This window comes from Anomaloglossus baeobatrachus, chromosome 9 (assembly GCF_048569485.1).
Source record: "Anomaloglossus baeobatrachus isolate aAnoBae1 chromosome 9, aAnoBae1.hap1, whole genome shotgun sequence".
NCBI lineage: Eukaryota > Metazoa > Chordata > Amphibia > Anura > Aromobatidae > Anomaloglossus > Anomaloglossus baeobatrachus.
Genome location: NC_134361.1, coordinates 147,874,539 through 147,898,305, shown reverse-complemented (window position 1 = coordinate 147,898,305; position 23,767 = coordinate 147,874,539). Strand labels below are relative to the sequence as shown.

The following is a 23,767-nucleotide window of genomic DNA, read 5'->3' as shown; positions in this document are numbered from 1 at the left end:
AGATTTAATATTCAGTGACTACTCTGTTCGGTTTTCTTCTTTTTTGGAATAGTACTTTAAATTCCGAATGGTCCTATTGATCTCTTATCCCCACACTTTGAGAGAATATTTATTTATTTATTCTTTATATCTAATATTTATTGATGGTTTTGTGTGGTATGGATTTCATCCTCTAACTATTGGTGTTTTAATATAATTAATGTAGTAGATCAAGCAAACCTTTTCTTGATATAGAAAAGTATTTACAAATACATTTAATATTTAAATGTGTATTTATTTTATTTATTTTAGTATGTTTCTTGGATCTGATGATATTGTTATTCAGACACCAGAAGATGTAAAACATGGGCTTCAAAGAGCAAAAGTAATATGCTTGAGTGATTAGAATGAGATTACATTTTCATGATTTCTTAAAATATTGTTTTTTTCAGGTCACTATACAGGAAAACAGCTGCCTCTAGAGATCTTGAACCACTTGCATCATATCTTGTGGGATTTTGCAGCTAAAAGATTTGAGGTCTAGTACCATTTTTCTAAATAATCTATTCTGACCGGCGGGTGCCTCACAACCTGTGTAAGGGGTCACTGTGCAAGCCTCAGTGTGTGTGTGTGTGGACTATGGGGGCATAATACTGTAGGTCACTGTGGGGGTACAATTCTGTGGGAGTAACAGTGGTGGCATCATACTATGTGGAGGGCCTCACACTGTTTTGGGGGGTGGGGTGGAGTAGGGATCTCATACTGTGTAGAGGGCACTGTGGAGGTGTTATAGTGTTGGGGTGTCAGATGGAAGCACTGTGGGGACATAATACATTGCTACTGGTCACTATGGGGTCATCCTGCTGCTGGGGAGGAAAAATTGTGGGGAGGTATTCACTGTGGGGGTGTCATACTGTGTGTGTAGTGGGGAATTGTGGAGGGCATCATACATTTTGGGGCCATGAAAAGAGCCATGAAATACTTGTGGGTGAGAACACGAAGCTTCAGTAGGGGCAATATTTCTGTGTATGTAACATATTATATATGTCCTTCTCCCTGTCCATAAGCATGAAGAGGTATGACCCTTTCTGACTAGGGTGCAGGTGGAGGAATACATAAACAATCATTTTGACATTGCTTTTCTTAGGTGTTTTTTTTAATGTTAACCATAAAAATTGTAGTAGTTGAATAGTTTTGATTGTTATGGACACACTGATAAATATAGGGCTGAGGGAATCTGTCAGCTGGTTTTTGCTACCTAATCTGAGAGCAGCATGATGTAGGCAAGAGACACTGAATCCAATAATGTCTCACTTAGATTGTTTGGTGCAGCCATTCTAAAGGGGGCTTTACACGCTACGATATCGTTAATGTTTTGTCGTCAGGGTCAAGTTGTTAGTGACGCACATCCGGTGTCATTAACGATATCGCAGCGTGTGACACTGACCAGCGACCTTAAGCGACCTCAAAAATTGTGAAAATCGTAAACCATGGAGAGGTCGTTCCAAACTCAAAAATCGGTAAGGGTTGTTTATCCAGGTGGTTCATCGCTCATGCGGCAGCACACATTGCTATGTGTGACACCGCAGGAGCGAGGAACGTCTCCTTACCTGCCGCCGGCCACAATGAGTAAGGAAGGAGGTGGGCGGGATGTTACATCCTGCTCATCTCCGCCCCTCCGCTTTGATTGGCCGGCCGCTTAGTGACGTTGCGTGACGTCACTGTGATGCCGAACGTCCCTCCCCCTTAAAGGAGGGATTGTTTGACAGTCACAGCGACAACGCCGACCAGGTAAGTATGTGTGACGCTGCCGTAGCGATAATGTTCGCTACGGCAGTGATCACAATCGCATGCGCGACGGGGGTGGGTACTTACACGCTCGCTATCGCTACAAATTGCTAGCGATATCGCTACCGTGTAAAGCCCCCTTTACAGTGTTTTTAGATTTAGCCATACAGCAGAGCTGAGAGCGCTGCCTACGCCCACTCCAGGCTCTCAATAGACATTGTACATTAACTGTGAGGTACCAGAGGAAGAGGCATGCTGGACAATATGGAAGGAGTCAGCAAGTCACACCAATGATAAGGTCCTGCTGCTTAAATAAACATGGCAAATAACAACACCACAGACCTTGACAATACACGCTTACCTGAATTTTATGTTTGAACCCTTGCAGCATGCGGTCATCAGATTACATAGTAAAAACCTGCTGACAGATTCCCTTTAAAATGTATGTACCATAATTCTGACATAAGACACCTTGAAATGTCACAAAATATTTGCATAAGACGAAATTGAACAAAAATGTTGGGACTTTTGGTGGGGTTTTTATTGCCAAAGTAGGTGCATCCGAAACGGGATGAAGCAAGCTGAAAAACTCATGTCATTTTAGGGGCGTGACGTACTCTAGAAATGTACTTCACCCAGACTAGAGTAACATGTCTGACCCCTTAATGAATTAGTTGCATCCCATGCCAGCTTTCCCTTCATGCATGTACAATGCCAGTCTTAATAAATTGGCCCATTTTGTTTACCGTATATTTGTTTGTTTTTAAAATAACACATTTTGATTAGAGTTGAGCGCGGTTCGTGGTTCGTGGTTCTCCAGTTCTAGGCTCGAGTGATTTTTGGGCTGTTCGAGATCGAACTAGAACTCGAGCTTTTTGCTAAAAGCTCGATAGTTCTAGATACGTTCGAGAACGGTTCTAGCAGCAAAAAGCAGGGCTTTTTACAGCTACAGTGAGCAGGAGCCATCGCTGGCAGCCTGCCAGAAGCTGGTAACCAAGATAAACATCGGGTATCCAAGCAAAGCGCTTTGGTTAGTAACCCGATGTTTATCTTAGTTACGTGCAGGAAGCCCACACTTTCCCGCTCAGCTCGCTCCACCCCCTCCTGCCCGCGGCATGTACACATACATACACATACACAAACACACACACACACACACATCCACCCCCCCCCCCGCCCGCCCGCTCGCCCGCCCGCTCGCTCGCTTGGCTTACCTGCGGTGATGAAGTCCCGCCATCCCGACCTCAGCGCTGTCACTGTCCTCCATGGCCGCCGCTTGTCACATCACCTATCGCTTCCGACCCGAGACTGACACTGGCGGTGACGTCACGGACCTCTCGCGATACTTGATGTGAAGGCGCCGGTCATTGACCTCAGTGACAGGGGCTGTCAGTGTGCTGGAGATCAGCGCAGGTAATGTACCTCACTGACAGCAGCACTTGTCACCCCCCTGCAGTGACCTGGGCTGACCCATTGATGTTAGCTCAGGTCACTGCACTGCTCTCCCAGCCAATGGGGAACATCCTGCTCTTCATTGACTGGGACAGTGTGCATCGTCATGGCAACCCCTTGGATTACACCAGACCTGGATTTGTTTTTCAATCTAATAAATTGGTTAAAGAGGGAATGTTTTGGGGAGTGTTTTTTCAAATAAAAATGTGTTTGTCGTCTATTTTTTTTTTATTACTGACTGGGTTGGTGATGTCGGGTATCTGATAGACGCCTGACCTCACCAACCCCAGGGCTTGATGCCAGGTGACATTACACATCTGGTATTAACCCCAAATATTACCCCGTTTGCCACCGCACCAGGGCGCGGGATGAGCTGGGGCGAAGCACCAGGATTGGCGCATCTAATGGATGCGCCACTTCTGGGGCGGCTGCGGCCTGCTATTTTTAGGCTGGGGAGATTCCAATAACCATGGACCTCCCTAGTCTGAGAATATCAGGCCCCAGCTGTCTGCTTTACCTTGGCTGGTGATCCAATTTTGGGGGACCCCTACGTGTTTTTTTAAAAAATTATTTATTTAATTTAAAATAACAGCGTGGGGTGCCCTCAGTTTTGGATTACCAGCCAAGGTGAGGTTGCCAGCTGTGGTCTGCAGGCTGCAGCCGTCTGCTTTACCCTAGCTGGCTACAAAACTAGGGGGAACCCTATGTCATTTTTTTTTCATTTTTTTGGCTAAATACAAAGCTAAGCACCCCTTAGTGCCACATGAAAGGTACCAAAGGGTGTTCCACTTTTTCTCCATTTTTTTCTCCACTTTCTCTCCACTTTTTCTCCACTTTTTCTCCATTTTTTTCTCCACTTATTCTCCACTTATTCTCCTCTTAGGCTATGTGCGCACGTTGCGTACTAGCCCTGCAGATATTTCTGCAGCGATCTGAAGAGCACATGTGCGCTTTAGATCGCTGCAGAAATGTCCGTAGTGAGCGCCGATTCCATGCGCTCTGCCTGCAGCTCCTCCCATAGACAGAGCAGGAGCTGCCGGCAAAGCGCAGGAAAGAAGTGACATGTCACTTCTTTTTGCGCAGCGCTTCGGCTACTGCCGAAGCGCTGCGCTCTTAGACGCCACGTGCGCACGGCCCCTGCACAATCTCCATAGACTGTGCAGGGGCCGCAGGACGCATGCAGTTACGCTGCGCTACAAAGCGCAGCGTAACTGCATGTTTTTACGCAACGTGCGCACATAGCCTAATTCTCCACTTTTTCTCCACTTTTTCTCCACTTTTTCTCCTCTTATTCTCCACTTTTTCTCCACTTTTTCTCCACTTTTTCTCCACTTTTTCTCCATTTTTTTCTCCACTTTTTCTCCACTTTTTTCTCCACTTTTTCTCCTCTTATGCTCCACTTTTTCTCCTCTTAATCTCCACTTTTTCTCCACTTTTTCTCCACTTTTTTCTCCACTTTTTCTCCTCTTATGCTCCACTTTTTCTCCACTTTTTCTCCACTTTTTCTCCACTTTTTCTCCACTTTTTCTCCTCTTAATCTCCACTTTTTCTCCTCTTATGCTCCACTTTTTCTCCACTTTTTCTCCACGTTTTCTCCACTTTTTTCTCCACTTTTTCTCCTCTTATGCTCCACTTTTTCTCCACTTTTTCTCCACTTTTTCTCCACTTTTTCTCCACGTTTTCTCCACGTTTTCTCCACTTTTTTCTCCACTTTTTCTCCTCTTATGCTCCACTTTTTCTCCACTTTTTCTCCACTTTTTCTCCTCTTAATCTCCACTTTTTCTCCACTTTTTCTCCACTTTTTCTCCACTTTTTTCTCCACTTTTTCTCCACTTTTTCTCCTCTTATGCTCCACTTTTTCTCCACTTTTTCTCCACTTTTTCTCCTCTTATGCTCCACTTTTTCTCCACTTTTTCTCCACTTTTTCTCCTCTTATGCTCCACTTTTTCTCCACTTTTTCTCCACTTTTTTCTCCACTTTTTCTCCTCTTATGCTCCACTTTTTCTCCACTTTTTCTCCACTTTTTCTCCACTTTTTCTCCTCTTATGCTCCACTTTTTCTCCACTTTTTCTCCACTTTTTCTCCACTTTTTTCTCCACTTATTCTCCACTTTTTCTCCTCTTATTCTCCACTTTTTCTCCACTTTTTCTCCACTTTTTCTCCTCTTATTCTCCACTTTTTCTCCACTTTTTCTCCACTTTTTCTCCATTTTTTTCTCCACTTTCTCCACTTTTTCTCCACTTTTTTCTCCACTTTTTCTCCTCTTATGCTCCACTTTTTCTCCTCTTAATCTCCACTTTTTCTCCACTTTTTCTCCACTTTTTCTCCACTTTTTTCTCCACTTTTTCTCCTCTTATGCTCCACTTTTTCTCCACTTTTTCTCCACTTTTTCTCCACTTTTTCTCCTCTTAATCTCCACTTTTTCTCCTCTTATGCTCCACTTTTTCTCCACTTTTTCTCCACTTTTTCTCCACGTTTTCTCCACTTTTTTCTCCACTTTTTCTCCTCTTATGCTCCACTTTTTCTCCACTTTTTCTCCACTTTTTCTCCACTTTTTCTCCACGTTTTCTCCACTTTTTTCTCCACTTTTTCTCCTCTTATGCTCCACTTTTTCTCCACTTTTTCTCCACTTTTTCTCCTCTTAATCTCCACTTTTTCTCCACTTTTTCTCCACTTTTTCTCCACTTTTTCTCCACTTTTTCTCCACTTTTTTCTCCACTTTTTCTCCACTTTTTCTCCTCTTATGCTCCACTTTTTCTCCACTTTTTCTCCACTTTTTCTCCACTTTTTCTCCACGTTTTCTCCACGTTTTCTCCACGTTTTCTCCACGTTTTCTCCACTTTTTTCTCCACTTTTTCTCCTCTTATGCTCCACTTTTTCTCCACTTTTTCTCCACTTTTTCTCCTCTTAATCTCCACTTTTTCTCCACTTTTTCTCCACTTTTTCTCCACTTTTTCTCCACTTTTTCTCCACTTTTTCTCCACTTTTTTCTCCACTTTTTCTCCACTTTTTCTCCACTTTTTCTCCTCTTATGCTCCACTTTTTCTCCACTTTTTCTCCACTTTTTCTCCTCTTATGCTCCACTTTTTCTCCACTTTTTCTCCACTTTTTCTCCTCTTATGCTCCACTTTTTCTCCACTTTTTCTCCACTTTTTTCTCCACTTTTTCTCCACGTTTTCTCCACTTTTTCTCCACTTTTTCTCCACTTTTTCTCCTCTTATGCTCCACTTTTTCTCCACTTTTTCTCCACTTTTTCTCCATTTTTTTCTCCACTTATTCTCCACTTTTTCTCCTCTTATTCTCCACTTTTTCTCCACTTTTTCTCCACTTTTTCTCCTCTTATTCTCCACTTTTTCTCCACTTTTTCTCCACTTTTTCTCCACTTTTTCTCCATTTTTTTCTCCACTTTCTCCACTTTTTCTCCACTTTTTTCTCCACTTTTTCTCCTCTTATGCTCCACTTTTTCTCCTCTTAATCTCCACTTTTTCTCCACTTTTTCTCCACTTTTTCTCCACTTTTTCTCCACTTTTTCTCCACTTTTTTCTCCACTTTTTCTCCTCTTATGCTCCACTTTTTCTCCACTTTTTCTCCACTTTTTCTCCACTTTTTCTCCTCTTAATCTCCACTTTTTCTCCTCTTATGCGCCACTTTTTCTCCACTTTTTCTCCACTTTTTCTCCACTTTTTCTCCACTTTTTCTCCTCTTATGCTCCACTTTTTCTCCACTTTTTCTCCTCTTAATCTCCACTTTTTCTCCTCTTATGCTCCACTTTTTCTCCACTTTTTCTCCACTTTTTCTCCTCTTATGCTCCACTTTTTCTCCACTTTTTCTCCACTTTTTCTCCTCTTATGCTCCACTTTTTCTCCACTTTTTCTCCACTTTTTTCTCCACTTTTTCTCCTCTTAATCTCCACTTTTTCTCCACTTTTTCTCCACTTTTTCTCCACTTTTTCTCCACTTTTTCTCCACTTTTTCTCCACTTTTTCTCCACTTTTTTCTCCACTTTTTCTCCTCTTATGTTCCACTTATTCTCCACTTTTTCTCCACTTTTTCTCTACTTTTTCTATGGTCGGTCTACCCATTAGCTCTGCCATGCATAGTGTAGCTCTACACCTACTGCACATGTTACTTTATGATTGACATCTCTTTCGTACCAGAGCTGTCTAAGTCTACTCTGACCCCATATTTGTCATTACTATATTGTCCTTGTACTGTATTATGACATTTGTATCATGTGTTTCATTTCTTGCTGTGTTGCAATTTTTTTGCTGCATCCCAATTGTACCTCTACATTGTTCGAGTTTATGTTATTGTTCTCTCACTCTTATGTGATACTGATTATTGTCATTTTTCATGATTACATGCAGATAAGTCCAATCTGACGAAGGCTCAGGCCGAAACGTCATTTGTAACTTGTTTTGGACAAAAACATATATGCTTATGAAAAATTTTTTTTCTTAATACGGACCAATAAAGAGTGATTTTGCATTACTATCCGTTGTGACTTACTGACTTAGTCTGGGAGATATAGAGTGCCGAGGTTACTCACTAATTTTATCTATTATTACCTCTGAGCACCTATATACCAGTGAGCAGAGCTTCCTCTACAGTAGTTCTCCTGATTAGGCATGCCCTTACCTCATGAGCAGGGCATTGCAGCTTTGGTAGCAACCATTACGACATGGACTCTGCTGCTGTGGACCCGGGGAGAGTGAGTGCAGATTCATTGCACCCACACTCCTCACATGAAGGGTCCGCACTCCTAGAAAATGGGGGATACGTTCCCTGAGTGTCTCCCCCCCATATTCTAGACGGTCCAGAGTCGTCGTGGGACCCCTTTATTTTTTTTCTTACAATAAATTGGTGAAAGAGGAAATGTTTTGGGGACTATTTTTTCAAATAAATTTCTTTTGTCGATTTTTTGTTTTTGTTAGTACTGACAGTTTATGATGTTGGGTATCTAATAGACGCCATGACATCACAAACTGCTGGGCTTGATCTCAGGTGACTTTACAGCTAGTATCAACCCGATTTATTACCCCGTTTGCCACTGCACCAGGGCACGGGATGAGCTGGGGTGAAGCGCCAGGATTGGCGCATCTAGTGGATGCGCCACGTCTGGGGTGCCTGCGGCCTGCTATTTTTAGGCTGTGAAGGCCCAATAACTATGGACCTTCCCACCCTGAGAATACCAGACCACAGCTGTCCGCTTTACCTTGGCTGGTGATCCAATTTGGGGGGTCCCCTACTTTTATTGTGTAATTATTAATATTTATAAAATAATTATAAAAAAGAGCCTGAGGGGACCTCCACATTGGATCCCCAACCACGGTAAAGCTGCCAGCTGTGGTTTTCAGGCTACAGCCGTCTGCTTTACCCTAGCTGGCTATCAAAAATGGGGGGACCCAACGTAATTTTTTTTTTTTAACTATTTTTTAAATAGAAAAAATTAATGGGCTTCCCTGTATTTTGATTGCCAACCAAGGTAACGGCAGGCAGATGGGGGTGGCAACCCATAGCTGTCTGCTTTATCTGCGCTGAGAATCAAAAATACCGCGGAGCGCTACGTCATTTTTTTAAAGATTTATTTTTACAGCACTGTGATGTCCAGCAATCAAAATACAGGGAAGCCCATTTTATTTTTAGTTATTTAAATAAATAATTAAAAAAAATATATGTTAGCTCCCACTGCATTTTTTGTATTGCTAGCTAAGGGTAATCCAAGCAGCTACTGGCTGCTAACCCCCACTGCTTGGTGTTACCTTCACTGGCAATGGAAAATCCAGGGAAGCATTTTTTTTTTTTTTTGCCAAAAAGCTACAAAAAAAGGACGTGAGCTTCGCCATATTTTTGTATGCTAGCCAGGTATAGCAGGCAGGTGCTGGAAGAGTTAGATACAGCGCCAGAAGATGGCGCTTCTATGAAAATGCCATTTTCTGAGGTGGCTGCAGACTGCAATTCGCAGCAGTGGGGCCCAGAAAGCTCAGGCCAACCGGTGGTGCGGATTCCAATCCCAGCTGCCTAGTTGTACCTGGCTGGACACAAAAATGGGGCAAAGCCTACGTCATTTGTTTTCTAATTATTTCATGAAATTCATGAAATAATAAAAAAAGGGCTTCCCTTTATTTTTGGTTCCCAGCCGGGTACAAATAGGCAACTGGGGGTTGGGGGCAGCCGTACCTGCCTGCTGTACCTGGCTAGCATACAAAAATATGGCGAAGCCACATAATTTTTTCAGGGGGCAAAAAACTTCTGCATACAGTCCTGGATGGAGTATGCTGAGCCTTGTAGTTCTGCAGCCTGTCTGTATGGAGAAGAGCAGACAGCAGCTGCAGAACTACAAGGCTCAGCATACTCCATCCAGGACTGTATGCAGAAGTTTTTTGCCCACCAAAAAAATGACGTGGGCTTCGCCATATTTTTGTATGCTAGCCAGGTACAGCTGGCAGCCACGGGCTGCCTCCAACCCCCAGTTGCCTATTTGTACCCGGCTGGGAACCAAAAATATAGGGAAGCCCGTTTTTTTTAATTATTTCACTTATTTCATGAAATAATTAAAAAACAAATGACGTGGGCTTCGCCCTATTTTTGTGTCCAGCCGGGTACAACTAGGCAGCTGGGGATTGGAATCCGCAGCACAGGTTAGCCCGAGGTTTGTGGGCGCCTCTGCTGCGGATTTCAGTCCGCAGCCGTCCCAGAAAATGGCGCTCTCATAGAAGCGCCATCATCTGGCGCTGTATCCAACTCTTCCAACAGCCCTGGAGCCGGGTGGCTTGTTGGGTAATCATGAGTTAATACTGGCTTTGTTTTACCAGCCAGTATTAAGCCAGAGATTCTTAATGTCAGGCACGTTTGACCCGGCCATTAAGAATCTCCAATAAAGGGTTAAAAAAAGACACCACACAGAGAAAAAATACTTTAATAGAAATAAATACACAGACACATTAGAGACTCCATCTTTATTACCCCTGTCAGCCCTCCACGATCCTGCTCTTCTGTCTTCTTTCTTTCTAGTGTAGTAGTAGTGACGATTGTAGTGAGGGGCATCACTTGGGGCTGGGGAACCTCCATCCTAACTACAATGCTCACTACAATCGGGAAGCAGCGTGCAGCCTTCACTCCATGAGTGATCACTGCTGGCTGCTAGCGGTAACGCTGACAGACGCGTTACCATAGCAACGGTGCTCCCGGAGCCGCGGTTAGCGGTGACGTCACCGCTAACTGCGTTGCTATGGCAACGGTGATCTCCGTTAATGACCGGCTGTGTCAGCCGGTCCCTAACGGAACGGGGAGTCGACCGTGTGCTAGAGCATGTCGCCGGTACACGGCGATACACATATGTGCACCGTGTACCGGAGAGATGCACTCGCAGGTCCTACATGACGTGTCATAGTCATGTGACCAGTCTGTAGCCAATGAGATAATAGCCACGTGACTGGTCACATGGCTATTTTGACGTCACGATAGGTCCTGCTTCTCTGCTGGCAGTGCAGGTCACCGGGAGGATTCAGCGATCATCGGATGGAATAGCGGCAGGAGACAGAGTGCAGAAGGGATCGCGAGGACCGGTAAGTGTTATGGCAATGTTTATTAACTGTTTGTGTACATTTATAATGCATTTTTATGTGTTTGTGATTGCCTCCCATTATAGCCTATACGTTCGAGTTCGGTTCGTCGAACGTTCGACGAACCGAACTCGAACGGGACCCCCGTTCGGCGAATCGGCCTCGAGCCGAACCGGGACCGGTTCGCTCATCTCTAATTTTGATACTGATTTTTATGCTTTTTTTACTTTTTTGTATTTTTTTTATGCTTTTAAGTAATTTAGTAATTTTTAACAATATTTTAGTCCCAAAAAGACATGAACAGATATTTATTTGATCACTGATACAATCGACTGCACTAGGTGCTCAGTATTGTACCTACCTATCAGAACTCTACAGACCTGTTAGACTCCGTGCTCAGGGGTGGAACGATTGCGGTCGCAAGGATCACAACCGGGCCTGGTGGTGAAGGAGGGCTGCTGACTCTAGCACCTGTTTCAGCTGAAGTGCGTTGAAGGGCGCATATCCAGCTGAAATGCATTGTGGTGCAGAGACCTGTAGAGGCCTTGCACTGCGATAAAATCTGCCGGCCAAACAGTGGTTGGCAACTGACGATGGCGGTACTGTGACTGATGGTGGCACATGCCAGTAGCGTCATGCATGGCTATAGCACGGACGCAGATGTCAGCTGCCAGCCACTGTGGGATGACTACACAGGAGGCTGCTGTGCGAAGCTGGAGCTAAGGATGAGTGTTACGAGGGGGACCCGGGGAAGCGTGCCAAGATGGGAAATGGACTGCTTCCGCCGGTCAAGGTCCACTGTGCGGTGTAAGGGACCGCCGCTATGGTGGGTGAAGAGTGAGCGGGTTGCTGCTAGCGATCGTCTGGAATGTCACAGACGATCTATGTACACCGATCTGCCCTAACCCGTGAGGGTTGTATGGCACAGATCTCACGGCTCGGTGTACCTGTTGCACGGGGAAGCACAGAGGTGCCCACGCACGTGTGCCAGTGGAAGTCACGAGAATATGGCACGAGGGTAGCACAGAGGTGCCCACGCACGTGTGCTTTCAATAACCAGGTGAGTCCAATGGAGACTTGAGGAGCTCACCTGGGACAGGAACACGGCCTGTTGACGGGGGTACTGCCGGAGCAGCAAGGCAGGAACACGGCCTGCAAACGAGGTACTGCCGGAGCAGCAAGGGCCAAGCCCACAAGAGACAGTAATGCCTGAGCAGTGGCGTGGCAGCACGCTGCCAGACATCCAAACATAGAAGGACGGTCGCGCGCCGCCATGATGGCAGGGGGAGCTTTTAAGGAGCTGCAGCTCCACCCGAGGGCGGGCGCGAGGCAGAGATGACGGACTTGACCCAATCAGGGTCCACGACGTCCCAGCCTGGCCAGTCAGGATTCACCACGTCACCAGCCTTGTCATCAAGCCGTGTGACGTCAGTGAGCGAATCAGGACCCACCACGCATTGCACATGCTCACCCTCCTGCCTCTGGGAAATAGAGGCGGGATCCTCGGTCTCACAATGTGCAGAGATAACGGGAATCTCACTGCTTCCCTGAGCAGTAAACCTCTGCACATTGCGCAGCCTCGCAGACCTTCGGGGCCGCTGAGCAGGAGAGTCTGCGGCAGGCCAGGAATGGGAGACCGCTTCACTCCTTGTAACAGGAGAACCACTAGGTGTCACCCTTCTGCTGCCTCTCTGAGAAGGTATCTCCTGCACACTGCGCAGTCTGGCAGACCTTCGGCGCTGCTGAGCAGGAATGCTCGTGGCAGGCAAGGAATGGGAGACTGCCTCAGTCCTTGCCTCAGGAGAGCCACGAGATGTAACAGATGAGTACATTGTTTTTTTTATTTTTCTGATAAGAAACAGAACGGAGACATATTTATCAGGATGGAGACATATACCAGGAGGGGTGACATACAGTTAGGTCCAGAAATATTTGGACAGTGACACAATTTTCGCGAGTTGGGCTCTGCATGCCACCACATTGGATTTGAAATGAAACCTCTACAACAGAATTCAAGTGCAGATTGTAACGTTTGATTTGAAGGTTTGAACAAAATTATCTGATAGAAATTGTAGGAATTGTACACATTTCTTTACAAACACTCCACATTTTAGGAGGTCAAAAGTAATTGGACAAATAAACCAAACCCAAACAAAATATTTATATTTTCAATATTTTGTTGCGAATCCTTTGAAGGCGATCACTGCCTTAAGTCTGGAACCCATGGACATCACCAAACGCTGGGTTTCCTCCTTCTTAATGCTTTGCCAGGCCTTTACAGCCGCAGCCTTCAGGTCTTGCTTGTTTGTGGGTCTTTCCGTCTTAAGTCTGGATTTGAGCAAGTGAAATGCATGCTCAATTGGGTTAAGATCTGGTGATTGACTTGGCCATTGCAGAATGTTCCACTTTTTTGCACTCATGAACTCCTGGGTAGCTTTGGCTGTATGCTTGGGGTCATTGTCCATCTGTACTATGAAGCGCCGTCCGATCAACTTTGCGGTATTTGGCTGAATCTGGGCTGAAAGTATATCCCGGTACACTTCAGAATTCATCCGGCTACTCTTGTCTGCTGTTATGTCATCAATAAACAAAAGTGACCCAGTGCCATTGAAAGCCATGCATGCCCATGCCATCACGTTGCCTCCACCATGTTTTACAGAGGATCTGGTGTGCCTTGGATCATGTGCCGTTCCCATTCTTCTCCAAACTTTTTTCTTCCCATCATTCTGGTACAGGTTGATCTTGGTCTCATCTGTCCATAGAATACTTTTCCAGAACTGAGCTGGCTTCATGAGGTGTTTTTCAGCAAATTTAACTCTGGCCTGTCTATTTTTGAAATTGATGAATGGTTTGCATCTAGATGTGAACCCTTTGTATTTACTTTCATGGAGTCTTCTCTTTACAGTTGACTTAGAGACAGATATACCTACTTCACTGAGAGTGTTCTGGACTTCAGTTGATGTTGTGAACGGGTTCTTCTTCACCAAAGAAAGTATGCGGCGATCATCCACCACTGTTGTCATCCGTGGACGCCCAGGCCTTTTTGAGTTCCCAAGCTCACCAGTCAATTCCTTTTTTCTCAGAATGTACCCGACTGTTGATTTTGCTACTCCAAGCATGTCTGCTATCTCTCTGATGGATTTTTTCTTTTTTTTCAGCCTCAGGATGTTCTGCTTCACCTCAATTGAGAGTTCCTTAGACCGCATGTTGTCTGGTCACAGCAACAGCTTCCAAATGCAAAACCACACACCTGTAATCAACCCCAGACCTTTTAACTACTTCATTGATTACAGGTTAATGAGGGAGACGCCTTCAGAGTTAATTGCAGCCCTTAGAGTCCCTTGTCCAATTACTTTTGGTCCCTTGAAAAAGAGGTTATGCATTACAGAGCTATGATTCCTAAACCCTTTCTCCGATTTGGATGTGAAAACTCTCATATTGCAGCTGGGAGTGTGCACTTTCAGCCCATATTATATATATAATTGTATTTCTGAACATGTTTTTGTAAACAGCTAAAATAACAAAACTTGTGTCACTGTCCAAATATTTCTGGACCTAACTGTATATACCAGGAGGGGCCCAGGATGGGAACATATATCATGATGGAGACATATATTCCAGGAGGGGCCCAGGATGGGGACATATATACCAGGAGGGGGACATGTATAGGAGGATGAGGGACTTATTTACCAGGATAGGGGACATTTTTACCAGAATGGGGTTATATATTTCAGGATGGGGCTTAGGATGTGGAACATACTGTATATAGCAGGACGGGAGACATTTACCAGGATAGGGACATATATACCAGGAGGGGAACATATATTGCAGGATGGGAGCATATATTCAAGGATGGGGTACATTTTTACCAGGATGGGGGCATATATCCCAGGATGTGGCCTAGGATGGGTACATGTATACCAGGATGGGACTTAGGATGGGGGACATTTTTACAAGGATGGGGTCATATATACCGGGATAGGGGATATATTTACCAAGAAGGAGCCCAGGATGGGGGACATATATACCAGGATGAGGGACAAATATACCAGCATGGGGGACATATTTACCAGGAAATAGCAAAGAATAGGATACATTTGAACAGGATGAGGGACATTATTGAATAATGGGGGAAAGGGCAACTCATATGTCTTTATAGGATTTAGAATGCTAACTGTATTGCCTGCTTTACACGCTTCAATAGATCTTTCAATCAGTCATCTGGGTCAAGTTGTAAGTGACGCACATCCGGCATTGTTCGTGACATATTTGCGTGTGACACCTACGTGCGATCAAGATTGAACGCAAATACGGTGATTGCATACACGTCGTTTATTCCTCATACATTGGAGGTTTTGTTGTACGAACCTAGTCAATTGAAACGTGACATCCCTCATACGATTTTGATGTCTGAGGCTATGTGCGCAGGTGTGCGCTCTGCACCGCAGCTTAAAAAAAGAATAAACGAATTTATCAACCAGAGCATAGTTCCATTAAAATGATGTACATAAATAGACAAAGGTCAGTAATGGAGTAGGAGAGGACTAGGGCAGTCGCAACAAAACACCACGAACAAAGGAAAATACGACCAAAGAGCCCAAATGCAATCAGTGAATCTTTATTAAGGTATTGGTGAGCGGCACACTTAGCAAGAGGAACGCTACAACAATGTTTCCCAGAGTAGAAAGTGATAATTCACTATTACTATAAGCATGGGTGTAACATATACACAGTATTGAAGGTGGTGGTTCACTATTCCTATAAGGATGGGTACAATACATATACACAGTATAGAGAGGTGTTACAGATATATTTAGTAAAGACTAAATTGTCATAACCATCAATTATGAGACAAAGCAACCAGAGAGATCACAAGTGTAATCCTAAGTAGTAGATGGAATAGAATAGTGCATCATAAGGACCAACAGTGGCTAGTGTATAAGATACCCATAATAGGAAGTCATGTAAGATCCGAGGGGCGAATGCCCATTATAAGGTATACATACCACAGAAAATCCGGGAGACAGAGTAGCACTTTCTACTCTGGGAAACCTTGTTGTAGCGTTCCTCTTGCTAAGTGTGCCGCTCACCAATACCTTAATAAAGATTCACTGATTGCATTTGGGCTCTTTGGTTGTTTTTTCCTTTGTTCCTGCAGCTTAAAAAAGGTCCGCTTCAGAGCGCAGCTGAAAAGCTGCGTTCTGAAGCGCCTCACAATGTCTGTCATTCACTAATCTGCCAGTCGGTCACTATCTCTGTCACTCTCTCTGTCCTTGTCAGTCTATCCCTCTTACCCCCTCTCTCATACTCACCGATCCCCGATCACCGGCGCGGCGCTGCAAGGCATTCACTCCGGCGGCTTTTACTATTTTGAAAAAGCCGGCCGCTCATTAAACAATCTCGTATTCCCTGCTTTCCCCGCCCACCGGTGCCTATGATTGGTTGCAATGAGACACGCCCCCACGCTGAGTGACAGGTGTCTCACTGCACCCAATCACAGCAGCCGGTGGGCGTGTCTATACTGTGCAGTGAAATAAATAATTAATTAAAAAAACGGCGTGCGGTTCCCCCCAATTTTAAAACCAGCCAGATAAAGCCATACGGCTGAAGGCTGGTATTCTCAGGATGGGGAGCTCCACGTTATGGGGAGCCCCCCAGCCTAACAATATCAGCCAGCAGCCGCCCAGAATTGCCGCATACATTATATGCGACAGTTCTGGGACTATACCCGGCTCTTCCCGATTTGTCCTGGTGCGTTGGCAATCGGGGTAATAAGGAGTTATTGGCAGCCCATAGCTGCCAATAACTCCTAGATTAATCATGTCAGGTGTCTCCCCGAGATACCTTCCATGATTAATCTGTAAGTGACAGTAAATAAACACACACACCCGAAAAAATCCTTTATTAGAAATAAAAAACACAAACACATACCCTCGTTCACCACTTAAATAAGCCCGAAAAAGCCCTCCATGTCCGGCGTAATCCAGGATGGTCCAGCGTCGCTTCCAGATCTGCTGCATGAAGGTGACCGGAGTTGCAGAATACACCGCCGCTCCTGTCAGCTCCACACAGCTAATGAAGGGAATAGCGCGATCAGCTGAGCTGTCACTGAGGTTACCCGCTGTCACTGGATACAGCGGTGGCCGCGGGTAACCTCAGTGACAGCTCAGCTGATCGCGCGGCTGTCTTCAGTTGCTGCGTGGAGCTGACAGGAGCGGCTGTGTCTTCTGCAGCTCCAGTCGCCTCCATGCAGCAGAGCTGGAAGTGACGCTGGACCATCCTGGATTACGCCGGACATGGAGGGCTTTTTCGGGCTTATTAAAGTGGTGAATGATGGTATATGTTAGTGTTTTTTATTTCTAATAAATGATTTTTTCAGGTTGTGTGTGTGTGTGTTTATTTACTGTAACTTACAGATTAATCATGGAAGGTATCTCGTGGAGACGCCTGACATGATTAATCTAGGAGTAATTGGCAGCTATGGGCTGCCAATAACTCCTTATTCCCCCGATTGCCAAAGCACCAGGGCAAATCGAGAAGAGCCGGGTACAGTCCCTGAACTGTCACATCTAATGTATGCGGCAATTCTGGGCGGCTGCTGGCTGATATTGTTAGGCTGGGGGGCTCCCCATAACATGGAGCTCCCCATCCTGAGAATACCAGCCTTCAGCCGTATGGCTTTATCTGGCTGGTTTTAAAATTGGGGGGGACCGCACGCCGGTTTATTTAGCTATTTATTTATTTCACTGCACAGTATAGACACGCCCATCGGCTGCTGTGATTGAGTGCAGTGAGACACCTGTCACTCAGCGTGGGGGCGTGTCTCACTGCAACCAATCATAGGCGCCGGTAGGCGGGGAAAGCAGGGAATACGAGATTGTTTAATGAGTGGCTGGCTTTTTCAAAATAGTAAAAGCCGCTGGAGCAGTGTGAATGCCGTGCCGCGCCGGGGATCGGCGAGTATATGAGAGAGGGCTGCTCAATTCAGTTACTCAGGAGTCCTTCACGGGTGACCGCTAATCAGGACGCGACACAGAGCCGCAGCATAACAATGAAGTCGGGTGAGGTTCACCCGAGTTCATTCAGATTGTGCGGCTCTTTCTGTGTCTGCTGTCATCTGCCATTCAGCTCTGCTACATGGCTGTCTGTGTCTGCTGTTAGTGGCCATGTAGCAGAGCTGAATGGCAGATGACATAGTAAAAACGCATCCCTACACATTACACACGCTTGGCAAGTAAATAAAAAAAAAAAAAAAAAAAAAGGTGCCCAATGCATACGTCACAGAACACATGATCTAAAGGATCGCACACAAAATTGATCAATTTAACATAGACTACTAACGCACGTGTGACAGCAAATGAATGACCTACGTGCGATCTCATTAAATCGCATATGCGACCTGGGCGTGTCACATCGCATACGAGATCGCACACCTAATTGTAAGGTGTAAAGCTGGCTTATGTGTAGGAATTTGGGCACAATAAACCTTGCAGCCTTGTGAAATTTGTGGTTCGACACTGCCCTCTTCTGGCCAAAGAATGACTAGGAACCTAGGAATTAAAAACTGGAGAATTGGTTCCCAGGGGAAGGTTTTGGAGAGCCGGACTGGTTCAGCAGGGAGACAAGGAAAGAGGAAGATGAGTGAAGAGCCCAAGCAGGGACTGGAAGAAGTCTTTTGGCATGAAGAGGCAGCAGTGCGAGGACGAGCAGGGTGAGGAGAAGAAAGAAGCCTCCCCAGCGGCAGATTCATGTGGCAGAGAAACGGCTCTGGAGCAGACTGAAGTAGGTAGTCCGCAAGTCCCGATTCCTCACACCGCTCAAAGCCCCTGAAGACAGTTCTCAAGACCCAGACACCCGCTACGCCGGTCAAGACCCAAACCCCCACTATGTCAGTCAAGACCCAGACTACGTGTTCAAGCCGCAGACGTCCCCAGTCAAGATAGCCAGCCGTGGGCGACCCGAATCGTCCGGGCTGTTACCTCCTGCCCAGCTATATTCGGTACTAGAACTTGTGGGCAGCTCTCCGAGAAAGGTCACGAAATGTGCGCGCCGGAGCACGCCACCCCGAATGATCAGCTTTGATGGGTAAGTGCTTATGGCTCATGGCTCGGTGTTTTCAAATATATTTATTTAGATACCATAATAACCACTTTATGAGCTGATGAGTGTGGGCACGTATATTTATACATTTTGTGCACTACCCTCTTGGTCCTTTTCTCTATCAACATCTGACCTTTATTTCTTAGCCAGATTTAACCCCTGGTGGTATGGTATGGATTACTGACACTTGACAGGATTTATTTTAAGTACACATTTATTAAACTGAGCATTTTCATCATCCATTGTGATCTATCTCTTGTCATGTGGTTCAGTGGTCCTCTGCTATCCTACTTTGGGGTTTTCTCGGGCTATTTAGTGTTATCAATTTGGATAGTTTGGGACCCAATCAGTGCCCCTTTTTTGATGTTGTCACCCTTTCTGCTGATTATCCGGGGTGTCAGGTTTTGTTTTTTTCCGCTCTTTTAAACCTGTTCGCCTATATGTAAAATATTATGTATTCATAACCTTATTCTATCCCTCTTATGGTTGTAAAATTTTTTGATAAATAAATACTTTATTGGATATCTTAAGAGGTTTTGTGTTCATTTTCAGCCATTTTGTGGCTTCACTGGTAGACCCTCAATTCTCCTGTTTCTCTAGACTGTTATTATGGGGTGCAGTGATTTTGGAGACTAATCATGATAGGCCCAAGTGTCCCATCTCTTGTTATATGTAACTACTGTAACCCTAATGCATGTAGGTTTAATGGCTTAGGACTAGGAACATAAGGCCTGACTAGTCCAGATTCTTCCACATAGTAGTTGATGTAGGCCACGAGTTAGGAGTGTTCCCTGCCTGAAGTTTGGTAGCCCAAGCCTTTTAATTGCTGTGTTGTTAACTAAATACTATAACTCTTCCCTTGTGATAAGTTTACCCCGTATATTTCCACCCCTACTTGTGCATTAATAAATGTTGCATCCACCACTGTGTCTTCCTTCTCTGTGTACTGCATCTTGACCTTGCTCCTACATTTTGTCGTAGTCGGCAGGATGCAGCATTCCAACACAGATATGGCAAATCTGTGACTGAGGTCACCAGGGGCAATGTTCCACTAGGGGCTGTCCTCAGCAATCTGCCAAAGTTCACAGGAGAGAATCTGGCGCTGCATGACTGGGTAGAACAACTCAAAAGCATGCTGTGCATGCATCCCCTTACGATGACCTTGCAGGCCGAGACAGTGCTGGACGGAGAGGCCCAGCAGACCGTGATGTTTAGGTCCACGAGACTGAGCTACTGTGGGCAGGCGTTAAACTAGCCAACTCCACTGTAGAGGAGCATACCGGGGCCACGAACTCATCAGTGGACAAGAAAGACTCCGAAGATTTTGTGGCCAATCAGCCCACTACTTGGGCTGAATATGAAGGATGGAGAGTCTATTGTTTGATGGATACCGGGTCTCGGGTAACCACCATGCCTCAAGAGCTTTTCCCGACACTTTGCTCATGTTGCCTGCTCCATCGCAGCACCGACTATCTAACCGCTGCCAATGATAGTTTCATAGTTTTTTAAGGTTGAAGGCAGACTCTAAGTCCATCTAGTTCAACCCGTAGCCTAACATGTTGATCCAGAGGAAGGCAAAAAAAAAATGTGGCAAACAAGCTCCAATGGGGAAAAAAATTCCTTCCTGACTCCACATCCGGCAATCAGACTAGTTCCCTGGATCAACACCCTGTCATAAAATCTAATATACATAACTGATAATATTAAATTTTTCAAGAAAGGCGTCCAGGCTCTGCTTAAATGTTAGTAGTGAATCACTCATTACAACATCATGCGGCAGAGAGTTCCATAGTCTCACTGCTCGTACAGTAAAGAATCCTCCTCTGTGATTATGATTAAACCTTCTTTCCTCAAGACGTAGCGGATGCCCCCGTGTTCCAGTCGCAGGCCTAGGTGTAAAGAGATCTTTGGAAAGGTCTCTGTACTGTCCCCTCATATGTTTATACATTGTGATTAGATCCCCCCTAAGCCTTTGTTTTTCCAAACTAAATAACCCCAAGTTTAATAACCTGTCTTGGTATTGCAGCCCACCCATTCCTCTAATAATCTTGGTTGCTCTTCTATCTACCTGTAAGATTATGCTATTTATAACTTTCTAAACTTTTACTATCAAGAAAAGCATCCATTCCTCTCTTAAATTCATTCAGTGAGTTGGCCATCACCACTTCCTCAGGAAGAGAGTTCCAGAGCCTCACTGCTCTTACAGAACTCTCTTCTATGCTGATGTAGAAATTTTCTTTCCTCCAATCGAAGAGAATGCCCCTTGTTCTTGTCATAGTCCTTGGTACAAACAGATCATGTGAGAGATCTCTATATGGCCCTCTGATATATTTGTACATATTTATTAGGTCTCCCCTAAGTCTTCTCTTTTCTAGAGTAAATAGACCTAATTTTGATAACCTTTCCGTGTATTGTAATGCACCCACTCCATTTATTATTTTAGTAGCCCGCCTCTGAACCCTTTCAAGTTCAGTAATGTCTTTCTTGAGAACCGGCGCCCAAAATTGCACACAATACTCCAAGTGTGGTCTGACGAGTGATTTGTACAGAGGGAGAATGATGTTTTCATCTCGTGCCCCCAGACCTCTTCTAATGCATCCCATCACCCTATTTGCTTTGGTGGCTGCTGCCTGACACTGGGCACTCCAATTTAGCTTCTTATTGACTAAGATACCAAAGTCTTTTTCCATGTCTGATTTCCCCAGCAGTTTCCCATTTAGTAAGTAATCGTAGCATCTGTTTCTCTTTCCCATGTGCATAACCTTACACTTATCTGTGTTAAACCTCATTTGCCATTTTTCAGCCCAATTCTCCAATTTACTCAAATCCATCTGTAGTTGCAAACTGTCCTCCTTTGTGTTAACTACCTTACATAGTTTTGTATCATCTGCAAATACTGATATTTTACTCTGTAAACCATCCACCAGATCATTAATAAATATATTAAATAGTAGGGGGCCCAATACAGACCCCTGTGGCACCCCACTAGTAACCCTGGCCCAATCTGAGTATGCGCCATTAATAACCACTCTTTGTTTTCTACCACTAAGCCAGCTACCTACCCATCTACACACATTTTCCCAGAGCCCAAGCTTTCTCATTTTACTTAGCAGTCTTTTATGTGGGACAGTGTCAAATGTTTTACCGAAGTCGAGATAAATGACATCCAATGATTCTCCTCGGTCAATGTGAGAGCTTACATCCTCATAGAAGCTGATCAGGTTAGTTTGACAGGAGCGATCCTTCATAAATCCATGTTGATAAGGAGTTAAACAATTATTAACATTGAGACACTCCATAATAGTATCCCTTAAAAACCCTTCAAACATTTTACCCACAACAGATGTTAAGCTTACCGGCCTATAGTTTCCAGGTTCCCTTTTACACCCTTTTTTTGAATATTGGTACCACATTTGCTAGCCGCCAATCCAGTGGAACAGACCCAGTTTCTATAGAGTCTTTAAATATAAGAAATAGAGGCCTGTCTATCACATTACTTAACTCCCTTAATACCCGAGGGTGAATGCCATCAGGGCCTGGTGATTTGTCAATTTTAATGTTACCAAGTCGGTTCTGCACTTCTTCCTGGGTTAGGCAGGTCATACTTAATGAAGCGTTTACATGATCACTCTGCATTTCCCGTGGCATATGCTTTTCCTGTGTGAACACAGTTGAGAAAAAAGTATTTAAAACATTTGCTTTTCCCACATCGCTTTCTATGATTTTACCCTCATTGTTCTTTAAAGGGCCAACACCATCAATTTTAATCTTTTTTCTGTTTATATAATTAAACAATAGTTTGGGATTTGTTTTGCTTTCCTTAGCAATGAGTCTCTCAGTTTCTACTTTTGCTAAATGTATTTGTTTTTTACACATTTTATTTTTTTCTCTATATATTTTTAATGCTTCTTCGCTGCCTTCTTGTTTTAGCTTTTTAAATGCCTTTTTCTTATTATTCATTGCCCCTTTTACATCCTTATTTAGCCACATTGGTTTTCTCCTGTTCCTAGCCCTTTTATTTCCGTATGGTATGGCTCGCTCGCAGTGGGTGTTTAATACCGATTTAAAAATGTCCCTCTTATTTTCTGTGCTCCCATTTTTGAGGACATTGTCCCAATCAATTTGGCGAAGGTCTTCTCTAAGCTGATCAAACTTTGCTTTCCTGAAATTCAGCGTTTTTGTAACCCCCCTCCAACACACCTTACTGAAAGACAAGTGGAATTGTATTGTGGTCACTATTCCCTAGGTGCCCATCTACTCGTACGTCTGTTATTCTATCTGGCCTGTTGCTTAAAATTAAGTCCAGAAGGGCTGCCCGTCTAGTTGGGCCCGGCACAAGTTTGGGACAGATAATTATCCTTAGTTACTGACCAGAAGCCGGTTTCCTTTCTGAGATACGCAGGTTTCAGTTTCCCAGTCTATATCGGGGTAGTTGAAGTCCCCCATAATAATCACCTCATTGTGATTTGCTGCTTTGTCTATTTGTTTAAATAATAAATTTTCAGTGGTTTCTGTTATATTTGGTGGCTTATAACAAACCCCTATGAGGATTTTATTAGTTTTCCCTCCTTGTATCTCCACCCATAGAGACTCCACCTCTTCCTATCCCTCTTGGATATCTTCTTAGTCTGGGCTTTAAACTGGACTTTATATATAGACAGACTCCACCCCCTTTCCTTTTTTTACGATCCCTCCTAAACAATTCATATCCTTGCAGGTTAGCCGCCCAGTCATAACTGTCATCTAACCATGTCTCAGTTATTCCTACTATGTCGTATTTTTCCTCATACATTACCAGCTCCAGTTCTTCCATCTTATTGGTCAGGCTTCTTGCATTGGTCAGCATGCAGGAAAGAAGTTTTGCTCCCCTTTTCTTAGTTTCCT

At 44.5% G+C, this 23,767-nt stretch overlaps 1 protein-coding gene across 1 annotated transcript in view; it reads left to right on the top strand.

The window, feature by feature from the left end:
• The window catches only part of TEX11 (testis expressed 11), a 1,632,405-nt gene that overhangs the window by 893,291 nt on the left and 715,347 nt on the right, over positions 1 to 23,767 (top strand). Inside the window, exon 14 of the mRNA XM_075324897.1 lies at positions 432 to 517. Coding sequence (XP_075181012.1) covers positions 432 to 517 — 86 coding nt within the window. The remainder of the gene's footprint in view (positions 1 to 431; positions 518 to 23,767) is intronic.